Genomic DNA, 18,099 nt, shown 5'->3' with positions numbered 1-18,099 from the left:
TTCTGTTTTGGGGCTGCTTTGCTGCATCTGGCACAGGGTGTCTTGAAGTTGTGCAAGGTAAAATAAAATCTCAAGATTATCGAGGCATTCTGGATAGAAAGTGCTGCCTAGTGTCAGAAAGCTTGGTCTCAGTCGCAGGTCATGGGTCTTCCAACAGGACAACGATCCAAAACACACAGCCAAAAAAACCCCAAAATGGCTAAGAGAAAAGCGTTGGACTATTCTGAAGTGGCCTTCTATGAGCCCAGATCTGAATCGCATCTGTGGAAGGAGCTGAAACATGCCATTTGGAGAAGACACCCGTCAAACCTGAGACAACTGGAGCAATTTGCTCATGAGGAGTGGGCCAAAACACCTGTGGACAGGTGCAGAAGGCTCATTGACAAATACAGAAACCGTTTAATTGCAGTGATTGCCTCAAAAGGTTGTGGAACAAAATATTAAGTCATGGGTACCATCATTTTTGTCCAGCCCCATTTCATTAGTTTTTTTTAAATAATTCTGTTAATCAACAACTCAAAAGTAATGGCTGATTTTGATTATTTAATTTTCAATAAATTTTAATTTATTGTTACTTTTGAATGTTTCAAGTCATTTAAGTGAGCATTGTGGACTTTCTGTCTTAAACTGAGGGGTACCAGCAATTTTTTCCACCACTGTACCTGTGGCTGCGTGACGAGAAATCACATACAGTGGGCGTGCCTCAACAGGTTTAACCCCGCCCACACTGAGGCACGCCTCTAGGCTATTAACTACATAGTGCACTATATACAGTGGTGTGTTCGCCATTTTGTAGTGCTGTCCGAATCTGCAATTCCAAATTGCCCCAGGTTGCCAACCCCTGTGCTGGGCAGCAGGGTGGTTCGGTTTAGAGCTAAAAAGAGACTGCCTTGTTCAGATAAAAACAACACTAAAGCTGTTCTCACCCCGAACGAATCATATGCAGCAAATTTGCGTCCTCTTTCTCTGTTTAGACACACAGCTAATTCACCAATCTACGCTTACACAAAAAGGTGTTCATAAATCAGACGCTTCTGCCATGTGTGGGAGGGGCTATGGTCCAAAGTTTCCAGCCTCATCACTACATGGAAGCATTGAGTTCATATCTACCGTATATATCTCATAGACGGTTGATGGTTTATTTACTGAAAAGAACTCTTTAAAAGCATCGGTGACCATATCTCCATGTCTGAGTTTGTGAGATCATTGAGAGCATTAGTCAGAACAAAATTACACTCTAAAAAGAAAAAAGTTGATCCAACTGAAATGAATCACTTCAAATGATAACAAGTAATTGAATTAAGTTTATTCAAATTAATTTTTTATGTCTAGCCAACTCAATTTAATATGTTTTTTTAACTTAAATATACATTTTTTCTTTCAATTTTGTTTATACAACTTAAATTGACACATTTTTTCTAAAGTTTCAACCAATGGGTCTTGTAATTACCAAATCAAAGACATGAGTGACCCAGCAATGTGTCACATTACAAGGCAGGAGTTCACGTGTCGTGAACTTTGTTTTTAATACTAGAACATGTGCAGAAAGAAATAAACATAACGGTTTAAATTAATAGTTAAAACAGAGTAAAACAGCGAGACAACAAGACACATGGACAAAAACTCACACTTAAACCCCAATCTGCCAAGATAGGCAAAGAAAATGGTATCCCACCATTCCTTGCACTGCCTTACGTTTTGCCGTCATGAGTTGTTGACAACTTCACACCAAAGTTACACCAACTTAATTGAATTAAGTTGATTGAAAGTAAAATAGCTATGTCAGACAACTACGTGTTATTTTTAAGTTGAATGAACTCAAAAAAATGATTTATTTTCACCAAACTAAATAATTAAGTAAGATCAATGTAAAAAGGTTTGTCTTTCCAACTACAGCCCAAACACTCTTTTTAGAGTGTAGAGGACCTTTTTATTATAGTCTTGATGAAAATAAGTAAAAAATAATAAATTTCAGAAGGAGAAGGATCAGATTCTCCTCCATAGTGATTTTGAACTCCAGCCACTGATCATATCATCAACATGGGCCTTTACGTGAAGTAAAGTCTTCACCAAAGTTCAGACATTTGAACTCGCACAGTGCACCGTGTTATCAGGCCACTGCCAGACCACCGCACCGAATGCTCAAATTGCACAGTATCTCTGATCAACACTGTGACTTAACGTTGAATATGGACACCCCTGCCATGCAAATCTTGTTCAGTGTGAATGAAGTTTAAGAGATTTAGTCCGCATCTTGCATTGACATTTTACATTGACAGGAGCAGTCTCAGTTTTACGTGGATCCCAAAACTTGACTGAAAATTATCTAAGCAACTGCTCACCAGGTAAATGTCAGCGAACTGTTGGCTAACAACTTTTCTAATCTAAACTTTGAATACTTTAAATATTCCAAAAATATTCAAATCAATATAAACTTTGATGTGAATACAGCCAATAGGTGTTTAGAAGTGCAGCTTAAAAATTAACCACCTTTTGGAGAGACTGGATGAGAGCACTTTCAGAGCCCTTGGAGAATGTGATGTTTGGCATGTAAGTGAATTCTAGCAACCTTGTCATGTAAAACATTCCTGTTTTAAGCGTCTCCCTGGGCTCAGGATTGTTACCAGCATTGAGGAGTTCATTTAAAGTTCAAAACCCTAATTCCGGTCATGGAAAACGATCTCTGAATGACTGGAATTTAATGTAGTAATGACTTCGAAAGGCAAGCAGCCAAGAAGTTTTTATTCTTTTTTCATCTATTTTTAGTAGCAGACAGAACATGAGGGCTGTTAATGCATTTTGTCATGACTTCATTTAGTTTTCCCTGTTTACCTTGTTTTTTTTTTTTAATTGATAGATGTGCAGTGATTAAATTCTTTTCCACTACCTGGAATTTCTTCATGCAGAAACATGAGGTGATGCAGCTATTTTCAACAAAGTACTGCAAAAGACATCCACAGATGTTTGGCCTTTGTTGCCTGCATGGTCTTCCTGCTCATCAAAAAAAAAACATTTTCCAAACTTAATCTGTTTACTTAATCTGAGATTTTATAGCAAGTCATGTGCAAAACCCACATTATGTAATTTTCTCAGATAAGTTGTGCAGATGTTACATGCTCCACCAAAAGAAATTCCGTGGATTTTCCCACACCAAGTGTTGGAAATATCCAAAGACAGGGATGACGAAATTGCTTAACAACACCCTGCTGAAATATTTGGACTGTTGGTCCCTGGGTACTTAAAGCCAGAAGAATTACTGTGGTAGTACAAAGCATAATAATAATGATTGATGTAAGTGTATTCCATCTGTGGAGTATGGGGGGTGGGGTGGGGTGGGGGTGGGGGGGGGCTGGTTCGCCCAGGGCGTCAAACTAGCCAGGACAGTCTATGACTCCTGTTGCTTGCTAGTGCCAAAAAATGTCTCAGCAGAAAGATGCTCACAACACTGCTGAAATTCCTTTGTTTTTAAGGTTTAAGGTTGTCTTTAAGTCAGAGGACTAATCATGGTGTAACAGATAAGTCTTTGATAATAATTTGTATCACAATTATCTTTATTTTGAAATTTAAATTTAGTGATAATGGTGTGTTCCATTTTGTTAATCAACTTTTTGAGCTTCCAAGAGTATTTCAATGTTTATTCCTCACTATAAACAACCCCAAAGTGGTATTTTGATCCATTCAACCTACGCCCTGAGCACCAGCCCCTTCCAATCCACGGAAACGAGTGGGTTCTCACATTGTGACGTAGACCAATGAAGAACCGGCCCTTCCAGGAAGCCTGCGTTGCCAGCACAGCCCCCAGACTAACACAAACACTCTCACCTCCTCCGTGGAGCTAGGTGTGATCGGCTACACGCTTTCATTTTATAGGCACAATATGTACATCCATCTTTGCAAAAACTCAGATGTTTGTTTTCGTGAGAGAAAAAAAGACACGCTGCTGAGGCCGGCTCTAGGTTGACGTCAGTGCCTCGAGACATCTTACTTCCGGATAAGAACATAAACTTCAAAAATAAATGCAACTCCCCAAAATGACTTTAATTGACAACTAATTTTAGGTGTTGAAAAAAACTCAGTGTGAGATTTGTCCAAAAACATGCTTCATATTTCACTTGTCAACTCTTAATTGTCCCTCGGTGTGAGTGTGAGAGTGAATGGCGAACTGTCCAGGGTGTCCCCTGCCTTCGCCCACAATTGGCTGGGATAGGCTCCGGCAGCCCCGTGACCCCGAAAGGGAACAAAGGGTAGAAAATGAATGAATGAATGAATGAACAGAGTTGGTAAGTGTTGGATTTTAAACACAGTCAAAAAAACAATTCAATCTTATAGTCAAATGCTCAACACTCAAGAGTAACTTTGCCACTTTGTGGGGTGGACTCATAAACACGTTTTAAGTATTAGAAATGACTCGAGTGGTGTTGAATCAACCCTGGTCAATTTTATGTTTACCAAAAGGGGATTTGTCTATCCATAGATATGTTAGTCTACTCCATCCATCTGACACAACTGAATCCCCTTTGTTTTCACGGGTTGCTGGAGCTCGTCCCAGCTACTGTAGGGTGAAGGCCCACACACACACTTGTTGTGGTTTGCTCCAAACTATATCAATGAAGGAGGGAGATTAACCAGATTTTAGCACACATTTGTTTAATAAGAGCAAAGATAATGGGGTGGGGTGCTGCATGAGTGTATGTTTGCAGATGGAGCGCTAACCAAACCAGTGGGACCAAACTGAAGAGCATGCAGGGGAGGGAATGAGAAGCCTGATGATTTGGAGCATGCGGTGCAGCAAAGACCCGGACTCGGCAAGGAGACCAGAAGGAGAGCACACCCAAAGAGCTCTTATAGATCTTTTACCTCTGTCATCTGATTTCCAAATACCTGCACATGTGCAGGAGGAGGTGGAGAAAAGGAGCAGGTACCAGAAACACATCCTGGACTGCTCAAACCTGGATTAAAGTATGTTTACATAGTAAAGAATACATTGAACATGGTTTCTGATTTGTAAAACCTTTATCTGGTTTGTGAAAATGTGAAATGGGATTGAGTATGAGGTCCTGTGGTTTTGAACAGGACCCGGTCGGGTTGTCTTAGTATGAAAAATGCCGTTGAACTTTCCTCTAGTGCTCTCACGAATCGGAAGCTGTGAATAGGAAGCCAACTCAGCCTCCCACTCTGCTTAAGGGCATTATAATAGTTTCATATCTATTTCCCCACATTTCAATACAATATGTAAAATAAGGTAAAACCAAAGAGCAATATAACATGTTTATAATATGACATGGTAAAATATATTTAGATTTGTTCAGAACAAAAAGGCTCTTGGCTAATTTATTTTTTACATAAAATATATGAGATGTCCATGTTAAGTTGTCATCCAACATAACCGCTAAAAATTTAAATTCAGACACCTGTTCTATGTTTCTGTTGTTAATGGATAAAGTCCCTTCTGTTTTTTTCTTTATTACCAAACACCATAAACTATGTTTTTGTCAGATTCAACGATACTTTATTGTAATCAAACCACATTTTGAGTTTCATAATTTCCATTTCAATACTTTTAGCTAAGGTTTTCAGATTATCCCCAGAACAGAAAAAGTTATCATCGGCAAATAAAACAAACTGTAACAACTTAGAAATATCACAAATATCATTTATGTATATAATAAAGAGCTCAGGTCCTATAATTGAACTGTGTGGAAGTCCACAAATAATATTCATGAGATCCCCCTTATTACCTCCAAACTGCACATATTGTTGTCTGTTTTGTAAATAACTGGTGAGCCAGTTCAGGGCGATTCTTCTAACCCCATGTGTACGGTGGCCCAGAAGGGTCACAACACATTAACTTTACACACAACACATTAACTTTACACTATGCATATAATTTATAAATCAAGATAGAACGATCTATGGTGTCAAAAGTATTCTTTAAATCAATGAAAACTCATTTTGTGTATTTCTTTTTGTCAATTGTTGTTGAATTTTTTTCAACTATTTTCATTATAGCCAAACCTGTAGACCTATTCGATCGAAACCCATACTGATTCTCACTTACCAATTTTTTTTTTAAATAAAGCTGTCTAGTTTGTTAACAAACAACTTTTCTAACACATATGAAAATTGGGACAGTAATGATACTGGTCTGCAATTATTAAAAGTATCTCTGTCTTCATTAAAAAATAAAAAATAACTTTAGCTATTTTCATCCTATCAGGATATATTCCCAATTTAAGTGAAAGATTAAAGATATAATGTAGTGGTTTGACAATGCAATATTTTCATTTTTATTATTTTCCTGTCAATACCATCACTGTCCTTTGAATTCTTGTTTTTCAGTTTACGTACTGTAGTCAAAATGTCCTTTTCAGTCACATCAGAGAGATACATAGATTGGGAAATCAAATTTTATTTTTTACTAACATCTTGATTGTATACTGCATGTAATCTTTTCTGCTAGGTTGGGTCCTATATTTTATTTACAAAAAAAAATTATATTCATTTGCTATGTCTTCTTGATTTTTAATTAGTTCTTCTGATCCTGACTTATGTCCTCTGACCTTATTCAGAATATTCCACGTAGCCTTTATGTTGTGATTATTTTCATACAGAATCCTATGATAATATTTCTTCTCAGCTTGTCTCAATACATTTGTTAACTTGTTTTTGTAAACCTTATAACGTTTTTTAGCTGTTGCTGTTCTTAAGTTTAAAAAGTCCTTATAAAGTTAATTTTTCTTTTTAAATGCATTTTTTGTAAACCCTTTGTTATCCAGGATTTTTTTGTGACTAGTTTAGATTTAGGTCTAATTAAAACTTCTGGACAATGTCTATTGTAAAGACTTGATTTATGAGAGCATTTCTGAAAGCTTTCACAGTTTCATTATTTCTTATTCTTTTATTTATTTGGTGGATTTCTGCTGATATTTTTGGCAATTTAAAGTCAAATATAGCAAATATAGGCAAGTGATCGCTTATGTCATGAATTACTAACCCACAATCTCTTTGACTTTCCACAATATTGGTAAAAATATTGTCTATTTAAGTTGCACTATTGTTGTTGTCATTCTACTAGGCTTTGTAATCAAAAGATAAAGTCCTTTACTAAATAATGAATCGAAAAAATCTGATGTTTGCAAATGTGAATCAAGCTTTATGAGATCTATATTGAGGTCTCCAACAATTATTAATTGTTTATGATGGTTTAGATTGCTTTACATACTGTCACGGTATTAGTTTCTTTGCTTTGGTCTTGGTTTGAGTTACTTCCTGTTTTATTTTGTAGTATTTCCTGTTTTGTTGTTGGTTTCGAGTTTTACCTTTCCTCATCAGTCCTGATAGTGTTCACCTGTGTCTCGTCAGTCCTGTATGCATTTAAGTCCTGTCATTCCCTTCCTCCTGTGCTGGTCCATAGTTTATTATGCTGTTTGCCTGTGTAGTGAAGGTTTCGAGTTTCTTAGTTTGTTTTTCCTGCATTGCAGGGTTTTGGTTTTTAGTTAGGTTATGTAATTAAAGCCTTGTTCACCTGGAACTCCTGCCTCCTCCTCTCTGCGCCTGGCTGCTTTCCTCATTCTCAGCCACGTAACATACTCTCTAAATTGTTCTTAAAAGTTTCAATTTTTGAGCCTGGTTTCCTATATACACATCCAATCATGGTTTTGTTTTTTGTAACTCAATTTTCACAGCAACACTTTTTGTTAAATAATAGCAGAAGTCAGGCATTGCTGGTTTCCATTTTAAACCTTTGTCAACATAAATGGGCAACTCCCCCCTCCAACTCTGGTTCAAACCCCCTCTGGGATCCTTCATTAATTGTATTTACAAATCAGACTAAAATACAGTGGAAACTCCCATGTTACGCGAATTATATATTGAAATGCTAATTTGGAAAAATTAATGGCTTGGCTTGGAGGTGGTCACGGCGCCATCCCGTCGAACTAAGCCAGTGCCTTTTTAAATTCACCTCCTTTGGCAAAGTTCGCACCAAGCAGACACAGCGCCGTCTGCGTGAAAGCCCTGCGGGTCAAATGCGATCTCACTTGACCCCTTCCAAGAAGGAGAGACTTGCCCCGCAAGTTAGCCTGAGCTTTTAAATCCAGACGAAAATAGACGCGCGTAACCAATGACGCGCTCCAGCGAGCGACCAATAACGACCAACTCCGCCCTTGTTTCTGCTCTGACTTTCCGAACGCTCCATTCAACTTTATGATACAGATTAAAACACTAACTTTCAGCACCACCAATAAAAATGTTTGTAATACCAAGAAAATGATATAAAGTCTCACTTTTTTCAGACTGAGTCAATCTTAACGTGTGATCAACGTTGAAAGATTTGACATGTTTCTGAAGTGATTATATTAACCATAAATGTCAATAAATCCATAAACCCACAAGTCTGGTCTGTTTGTTGCTTCTTGCTGAGCGCAGAAGTGTTGGGCCATCCTAATTTTTTTAGCCCCTTCAATGATGGCAGGTGTCGTGCGAAGGTCAGGCTGCCTGGTTGTCCAGGTACGCTTGACTCAACAAAACCGTCTCCAGGTTTCTGTCTAGACGGCTGAGCGCAGTAGTTCTCAGAGACAACAAAGGCGGAGGACGCTTTGGAACGTGCTGCGTCTAGACACTTCTCATTTTTTAAAAGAGTATTCTCCAAACTAAAAAAAAAGATAGCCATCAGAAGGTTTCCAGCTCTTTCAGGAGACAGCTTGAGGTGGAAACTTGTTCAGCAGAGGACTTTACAAAACAAACTGTCAGAATTAAGCAGATCGTGCAAATAAAGGCTACACTTTAAAAAGAACAAACCCCAACAAAGTTATCATTCTTCTAAATTGCATGAGTAGACAGTCTTCTGCGCATCTTTAAGAGTTGTCGGTCAAGTTATTTTCTTCACCTGATATGAGTGAACTCCTGTGTGGGTACCGGATGTTCTCGATCCGGTACCCACACCTGCACTAAGGGAAAAAAATAAAAATGTAAAACATAAAAAAATAATTGACCTACCAAAGACTTTGACACGCAGAATCAACAAATATCTAATGGTGCTTGTGTTTTTGCATAATGGACTTTCAGTTTGTAGTGCCTTACAGAAAACATGGTCCGAGCACATTGCTTTGACATTAGGATGCATACATGACGTAAAAGTTGCAAGAAATACACTTTTCTATTACGCCAGAGAGACTGGTTGTAAATCAACATCGGGCAACGGGAGGTGAAAGTGAATCAATTTTTGCACTTGTGGATCCAGTTTTGAAAGAAATTTATAACCCCAATTCGCACTCATGCACCCCCCCCCCTTCCCCCACCAAGGCACAAACAAGTTCATGAACTAATTTCTAAACCGTCATACCAGTTTAGACACCTGGGGCCAAAATTACCACCATATTGCAACAACATGAGCAGCACAAAGACTCCTTTTTACAGTAAAGATGTCCAGAGAACACTGACATAAAAAGACTTGAGTCATGAAGAATCTCCCTGACGTGATGGACATTTTTTACGCACGCCACGCGTATAGTTAAACAATGAAATGCAAGGTCCTGTCACGTGGGAGGTGGGACTTTTTTTTTCCTCTCGCTTTTTTTTGGGGGGAGAAAAATATATTGCCGGGGATGTTTGTCTGCACATGTCTCAAAGGCAAAGGAGATGCGCGCAAAAATGATCAGAGATCGGTGGATGCGTAAGTGCTTTTAAACTCTTAAAGAATTCTGAAAAAAATATGAAAAAAGAATAAATCTTTTATTCAAACAAATTAAAGTTTTTTTTACAATGTCTAGTGTGGCGGGTTTGCTGCTTCCTCATATTTTGTGGTAAGTAGACCTTTTGGTTTTCCAGAGAGGGCCATTCCAGAGGGATGAATATTGGGATGATCAGTTGAACATATTGCAGATATACAGAATGTTTAATGCTGCGTTCGACAGACAGACAGACAGACAGATAGACAGATAGATAGATAGACAGACAGACAGACAGACAGACAGACAGACAGACAGACAGACAGACAGACAGACAGACAGACAGACAGACAGACAGACAGACAGACAGACAGATTAAATTTGAACTGACATAATTACGAAAAGTGCAGATGAGGAGGAACTTTCTGTTTTTGCTGCCGTGCATGGTGTGATCTGTCTTAACGTGCTGATTGATGATGCGTAAAGTTGATCTTAATTGTTGGTGAAATAAAAGGGTCTGTAAGTGTATCTCTTAAAACGTTAAAAAAGAGGCATTGCATAATCTGCGTCTAAATGGATGCTGAAGCACCTACTGAAACGCTGAGTGAGCGTGCAGCGATCAGTGACAGGCGGGGAGCAGAGGAAGGTTGTTGAAATGGGAGCAACTCGAAGCATGCTTGGAGGAGGATGTGTCTGGGGTGGAGTTCGGCTCAGCTTGCTTGCTTCAGCTGCTGCTTTCCGTCAGGTTTCTCCTATTAGGTTCCATAAATAAAAACTTACCTGCATTGCATCTCCCTAAATGTTCAGACCAAATACATAAAGATAGTGAAGTGGCTTACTGTTTGCTTTAACAAACAGATCTTAAAGAAAATCAAACTTTTACCAATATTTTGCTCCAGAGGATAAATAAATTACACACACAGGTGTGTTGATTAAGCGTAATGTCAGCAGATAAACTTTACAGTTTATTTTACTGTTACAGGAGATCCTCAGCCATAAATTCACAAATCTGACTAAATAAAAACAATCTATGGTAAAAAATGAGAAAAGTATGAATTATTTTTAATAACATTAAAAAGGAAATTTTCTTCAGCCATAGAGACTCGGTAGCAGACACCATGTCAGATAAATGTGGTGACTTGATTGGTTAGAATCTAGAGCACGGGTGTCAAACTCATTTTGGTTAGGGGGACACATTCAACCCTCTGATCTCAAGTGGGCCGCACCAGTAACGTAAAGGCAAAATAACAGCTTTGTTTTAGTTTTTTTTATTTAATTGGAAAACATGCCTCAACCAACATGGTAGCCTAATCATTTCTTATTACACATTCATTCACAGAGGCCACTGGATCTTAAATAAAATTAATTTCACTTCAAAAAAAGGTCTATTCAATTTTATACAGACTACATATTTTACATATGACACTGAAGCAATCCCTATAATAAACTCAAGAGGGGCTACGGAAAAAAATGAAACACCTGCCTAAAATGTAAATGTTCAAACCATTAAAAAATTAAACTAAATTAAACTTGCAAACTTTTGTGAACATAAGAGTTTGGAGTTAACCTCCCTTTCTCTCCTGAAACTTCACGCAGCCATCAATATCAGGATTCAAATCCTGTGCAGCAACACATTTACTGTCATTCAAGTGTGCAAAACACAGTGGCAACACCTGCCTACATCCTGACCTTTAATGGGACGCCATCAGTGACCAAACTGATGTCACGTGACCAGTTAACTCCAACATTGTCCAGCACAGTAACTAGAGAGCTGACAATGTCATCAGCTGTTGTTGTGTCCAACAACTACAGAAACTCCGCTGTGACCGTCTCTTCAACACATCTAATAAATATGCACAGCTGTATATATTTGTGATGTCGGTGCTTTCATCAATAGCGACAGAAAATGCAACAAATGACTGGATTCCTTCATTTGGCGCCCAAGTCTCCTCAGAGATTTTGTATCTGTAATCGTAATCTTTGACTGACTCATGCCAGCAAAGGTCGACTGCTTTTTGGGATACAACCTTTCTGTAGCCTTCAGCATTTTTCAATAAGTTCACCATCTAAAAATGGTTTGGATGTTTGCACCAACTTTTTTGCAATAAGGTAGCTAGGTGTCACTGCTCCATCACTGACATCCCGGCTGCAGTAAATGCAGACAGTTATTTATCAGTCCACCTAAAAGTTGATAAATCTTATTTTTTCTTAACTGCAAATGGTGAAACTTTTCTTCACGGCGAGTCTCATAGGGTGCTGAATGTTATATTCTCTGAGCACTGGGACCTGTTGATGACATACCAAGCATGCAGGTTTTGAATTCAGCTCTGTGAACAAATACAACTGCCATTTTTGCCTGAAAAGCTCAGGACTTCACTACAACCTTTATTTCTTTTGGCCAACATTTTGGTGTTTATTGTGTCACTACTGATCTTTCTTATAGCAACGTGACATTGATGAGGCTCAAAGGGAACCAAACTATTGACTACTCAGACGCAGAGCTGTTAGACTTTGCTTTTGGCACATGCAGCAATATGCTGTTTCTCCTGTTTTGCTTTTCCTTTGCTCCTCCTAGTGGCGAAATTGCGCATTTCGGTTATTTCTTTAAAAAATCACAACTCGCCACAGGAATGGACTAGAAACGTGCTTTCTTTTTTAAACATCCTTTTGATTTTTACTCTTCATGTCTGGGCCAGAGTAAAGCACATTTCGGGCCGGATACGGGCCGCGGGCCGTACGTTTGACACCCCTGATCTAGAGCAATCAGCAGGCTGATTTATTGACAGCTATGTCAATAACTGATAGGGAAAAAGGAAATGAGACACAACGCATGCGAAACATATGTGTTACAAACACAAAAATCCTGGAGTAGCTTGCGAGTTTGGTGCATTTGTGATGTCTCTTTTCCACGTTGTCTAACTTAACGCTTAGGTATAAAAGTACCACTCTACTTCCCACTTTTCTCTGGAAAAGAAGATGTCGCAAAAGGTGCAAACATCAAGAAAGAACATGCTATTATAGTCTGGAGTGGCCAGCTCAGAGGCTGGATCCAAGGCCTGTTTTAGTTTAAAGCAGTTTCTGCCTCTGTGGTCCAGTGCAGGTTTGCTTTGAGGTTCCTCATGCCTTGTTGTTTGACCATGCCATGGAGTGGTTGGGTCAATCCTGTGTAGTTGGGGATGTAATGTCTGCTGTAGCCAGTTAGACCCAAAAGTGCGGTCAGAGCGCTGACTGTGAGTGCAAAGAAAAGGCTGCTGGTTAGGCGAGCCTTGCTAGGGGGCAGACGTGAGCTGACAGCTGCTTTGTAGCCGTACTTGTGCATTACCAGAAGCAGTTCAAGCTGCTGGAAGCTAATCCAGACTGGTCCAGAGGCAACACAGTTACTCCAGCTGGCTCTCACTCTACCAGCTACAACAGCATCAGTGGTGAGGTCATTCCCCTTATTACAAAGAATAAAAACCAACAGTAGAAACAGAACAGATCAAGGACGTCTTTCTTCATTGGCCATAATCCCCATTGAGAGGGAGAGACTCATTAAACTAAAGGAAAATAAGGATGATTTTACAACAGGGTCATAGAGCATTTTGTGCAGAAGGATCAGCACATGGACTCAAAAAGTAAGGCCAAACATGGTTTTCAATTTTATTTTATTTTTTTTAAGAAAATGGGAGTAGGTCGAAAAAATCTGAGTACCAGAAAACAAAATTTTAAGCCTAAAATATTTATATATATTATCATTTTCACAGACAACATTTGATAACACTGTTTAAAGCACCAGAATTTGAAGTTGGAAAAATACCAGAAATAGTTATTGAGGGTCAAAATTAAATGTGTGCCGAACAAAATTATACAGTAGAAGAGTGTTCTATCCATGTCTATAAAACAAATATTATCTGTAGGACACATTTGTTCTTGTGTTTATCTTGCTGTTACCAGCTGTTGGTGAATGGTGAAATATTCAGTTGTTGCAATTGTAGTAGTAGTAGTAGTAGTCTTTTTTTATTTTGGACTAGTGAAACAAATGTAAAATAACAGAATAAGACAAGAACGAGACAAAACTTACAAAAACAAGAAAAAGACAAGTAAATTATACAAAACAAAACAAAACAAAATGATATAAACACCAGTCCAAAAGGGAGTGAGAAGAAGAAAAATCTTATAAACTCTCACCCCCCTTTACCCTAAGCCCTTACTTTCCCACCATCAGAGTCCAGTGCCCTACCCAAGTGTATATGTACATATATACATGTAATTTTCATTTCCAAACAACATACAAATGAATAACAAAACGTATTGTCAAAGTATGCAGATTTATAAATGCTGACATTCTGTATTTTTTTGTATTTGCACATATTTGCACAATTTTGTGCATATTGCACAATTGTAAATCTAACTGTAGAATACCCAGTGCCTCACCAGCCATCAACCTCACCGCACGTCACTGGAATATGAGTAGGTCAGATTACAGTTAAACTGTATGTTGGGTCGTCCAAGCCTGTCCATGTTAACCAGTTTAGCTTCTTAATTCAGTTTTAAAAATAAAAGTAAGTCACATCTTTTGTGGACAATAATGGTCTTTTTGTAAGGAGTCAATTGCATGTCAGTGTTTTTTTGTACTCATTTCTTTGTTGCTCCAGGGTGTATTCCACTTTCGCTCAACAGTAGCCAGGACAGGCTCCCGCTACCCCGTGAGCCCGAAAGGGATTTATTGGGTTAAGAAGGTGGATGGATGAAAACCGGCAATTTGGCAGAACAAAGTTTGAGGCTTTGTTGGAACAGCTCAGATCTGAGTCAACTACTGCATCAAAATTACTGACTTAAATTTCTCCTCCTGTTTCCTTGTAGCTAAACATCGTCAGTAACTCTTTTCCTATTTCATCATCATTTCGTTGCTTCAGCAAATTAGTCCCAGGGTGACAGCTATTTTATTTTACATATAAAAAGTATTGTACTGTGTGTGGGTGTTGTAATTCTTGAGCAAACTTTAGGTTGTAAAGGTGCATCTCTGGGATCAAAAACGACTGAAAACTTGTTCCACAGATTTTTTATGTTTCTGGTTACACAGACTTGGACTGCATCCTGAATGAAGAAGTTGTGACCAGTGCACATTCTTGACACATTTAGGCCATTTGCCATCATCCTGTATTTAATGCAAAACTGTATAAAAACTTAGTTCAGAAGTTGAGTCATTTAACAAACTTGCAAAATGTTTTTGTTGGCAGACCTCATCTTGGAAGCACACGCCCCTGGAAACAAAGCTAAAACGTGAGTTTCTCCATTCATCCTCTTTTTCTAAATGTGTATAAAGGCAGCTAGGAAAAGCAGAAAAACCTGTGGCTGGGATGGGAACCAAAGCGTATGTTCAATATTGAATTATTCACTCGAAGCAGCCAACTTTCTGTGCAAACAAAAACCTTACAGTAATAGATAATAGATATTTTGGTGAAATGTGTACCAGCTGCCAATCTCTTTATACTCAATTGGGCACTTTTATGTGGTCACCCGCTTTCCCGTCATGTAAAATGCAGAGGCAAAGTAAGGATTGCAAAAGAAGCACCACTTTTCAGAAAAAAAAGATTTGACAGAGGGCAGCTGCAGATGAGGAGGAAGTGGAAGGAATGCATTCTGTGTGTGTGGGCGAGACGCAGGCTCACATGGCAAATGAAACATCTAATAAATGCAGGCAACAGACAGTTGGATATTATTTGTTAATGAGCAACTTCACTGGTCAACAAAATATCTACAATGGCAATAGTGAAGGTTTCCATAGTTGATTGCTCATACATGCTCATTCTTTTTTTTTTTTTTTTTTTTTTTTTTTTTTTTTTTTTTTTTTTTTTTTTTTTTTTTTTTTTTTTAACTTGTCCTGTCCAACAGCTAGGCAAACAGATGAGAGCTGAGGGCCTCTTGTGTTGGACATATTTTATTCTAACAAGAGGGGTTATTCATCTTCAGACAAACCAAAGGTATGTCTGAATAAACCCCTTTTGTAATTGAGGCCAAACTTTATTAATTTCAATCATGTTTGAAAATCTTTGGTGTTGGACCGGACGGAAAAGGAAAGAGGGGAACAAGAGAGAGGGGGGGGTAGGAGGGTGATAATAGGAGGGGAAGGGGGGTAAGACCATGAAGCAGCATAGAGCAGACAGGTTTACTGGTTGTTTATCGTTACGGTACGGTTCAAATGTAGTACAAAAAGGGCGGGGCCTGTTCACACACACTCAAATATTATCAACACACCTGCTAGCCGCAGAAATGTCCACATGTCAACATGCACACAAAACAGATAGTGTTCACGAACGCATACCTATGCCTTTAAACCAACTAGTGTGAAATCTTTCATTCATTCAATCATGCAAACTATTAGTGCAAAGGTGAGCTAACACCTGTGCTCAGGTGAGTGTTTATGTTCTTCTAAAATGGATGGTGGAATGTGAAAAGAAGGAGGAGGAGCGCCCAGCCACCCCCACACCCATACCCCCGCCGCAGCAGCAGCGGCAGCCGGAATTCCCCCAGCGCCACCGGGAACAGGCAGGGAACAACCGCCCCCCGGGCGACCAAGACCGCCACCCAGGCCAGGGCCATACATGCTCATTCTTAACGTTTGCTAGTTTTTTTTTGTCTATATGTCTTTTTCAACCGGATGCCCATCTAGACATGGCAACCTGGTGACACTGAAGGCAAACATCAGAAAATAAGGAGGTTTGGATAATTCAGAGGACTGTTCAACAACTCCATCATTTTTCTCGAAATATATATCGAAACATTGAAGTCTGCATAACGGCTAGTTATGTCTCCTTAAAAAAATGTATATGAGTGGTTTGGCCGCAAATCTATATATTTCATATACTCCTTGTCAAAATCTTAAGACCAGTTAAAAAAATGCAAGAATTTGCATTTTGTACAAATGGACCATGACAAGAATCTAAATCTAGCTTCAAAATGCAAAAAGAAGAAAGGCGAGCAAGACAACAAATATTTTTTTGCTGACAATTTATTATAAAACAAACAATTTAAATAAAAAGGACTATTCATGGGGTGATAGACCACAGCATTTAAATTACACAATTTGCACAGTAAATTTCATTCTGTCATTTTCTAAAAAGTAATCTTCCTGTCAAGGGTTTTTGATGTCAAAGGCAAAAATGCTCAATTTCTGTGAATCTGACAGGATTGTTGAGCTTCATAAGTAAAGCCTCTCACAACTTGCCATCGCTGCTGAAGTTGGGCGCAGTAACACAGTCGTTTGGATTTATTTAAATGTTCCTGAGGGTTACAGATCAAGAAAGTCAAGTGGCAGACCCCATAGAAATTCAGAGGGACCTGGCTGCAGACAAGATGGCACCTGACATCATCAGCCAGAAGCGGAAATTATAGAAGTTACCCTAAAACTAACCCAAAAGTGTTCAGAATAGTAAAAAAAAAACTTATATAAAAGCTTAAAATGAGAAAAATGTAACTGCCAGGGTCACCAGTAAAAGTAAAGTTTTTTTCAAGCAAGAAAGGGGGACGTCCGGTTATGGTCGAGGACTTTTGATCTGGTCCTCTCTTGAAAAAATTCACCAGATGATCCACAGGACCGTCTGGCAAGATACGTACATTATGGTCCTTGACGCAAATTAAGACCATCACTGGTGTTGGTATCAACACCAGGAGCTTCCCCATTGGACTTTGCAAGGAAACACCAAGGATGGGACATTTAAAAGTGGAAGAAAGTTATCTTCTTTGATGAGAAAAAAAACTACCTTGGTTGTCCGGATAGCTTCCAATGTTAGTGGCATGACAAAGTGTTCCCACCTGAAATGTTTTCTACATGGCATAGTAGAGGAAGAAATACCAATGTTTGTGTGATGGTCCTAAACTTTTCATAAGCTGATGAAGAGTCCATTTAGTTGAAATTGTTGTTTTAGAGAAAGTGCCTGCTCAAAAGGTTTGGTTTCTTGTTCCCTTTTTTTTTTTACATTTTAAACCTCAAATTTGAACCTTCTTTATATCTAGCCATGCAGATTACTAATTCATGCAATTTATAAACTGGTTTTAAGATTTGGATCTGGACGGACTAAGACAATGCTACACTATAAGAGAGTATATGTTAATCTTATTTCAATGTCAATTTTAGTGTCTTAGAAATATTTATCAATGTTACTTAGTTTTTTTTTAAATCTTATTTTAACAAAGACTGTGAGGTTGTGCTAATTGAAATAACTTACTCTATAACTTTGAGGACTGGTTTAAAAACATTTGGACAATTAGATAATTCTGAAGACCAAACGTTGCACATAAATTACAAATTGCAAATATTTTGTAATCAAACCTTTATTCATTTATTTATATTTATCCATTTGTGCTTCCTGCTTAGTTCCAATTCAAATCCTTTCCATTAAACAGATAAGTCCAATTTAAGTGTTGTTACACTTTAGTCCATCAGAGGGCA

At 38.4% G+C, this 18,099-nt stretch overlaps 1 protein-coding gene across 1 annotated transcript in view; it reads left to right on the top strand.

Annotated features, from left to right (window-relative positions):
* The first annotated feature begins 9,531 nt into the window (after nucleotides 1-9,531).
* The window catches only part of LOC105355423 (uncharacterized), a 31,829-nt gene continuing 23,261 nt past the window's right edge, over nucleotides 9,532-18,099 (top strand). Inside the window, exons 1-3 of the mRNA XM_023961804.2 lie at nucleotides 9,532-9,673; nucleotides 9,771-9,803; nucleotides 14,888-14,930. Of these exons, the coding sequence (XP_023817572.1) occupies nucleotides 9,640-9,673; nucleotides 9,771-9,803; nucleotides 14,888-14,930 (110 nt within the window). The 5' untranslated portion in view covers nucleotides 9,532-9,639. The remainder of the gene's footprint in view (nucleotides 9,674-9,770; nucleotides 9,804-14,887; nucleotides 14,931-18,099) is intronic.

Source organism: Oryzias latipes, chromosome 13 (genome assembly GCF_053564925.1).
Source record: "Oryzias latipes strain Hd-rR chromosome 13, Olatipes_Hd-rR_3.1".
NCBI lineage: Eukaryota > Metazoa > Chordata > Actinopteri > Beloniformes > Adrianichthyidae > Oryzias > Oryzias latipes.
The sequence above is the reverse complement of the archived record's forward strand: the minus strand, read 5'-3'. Positions and strand labels throughout refer to the sequence as shown.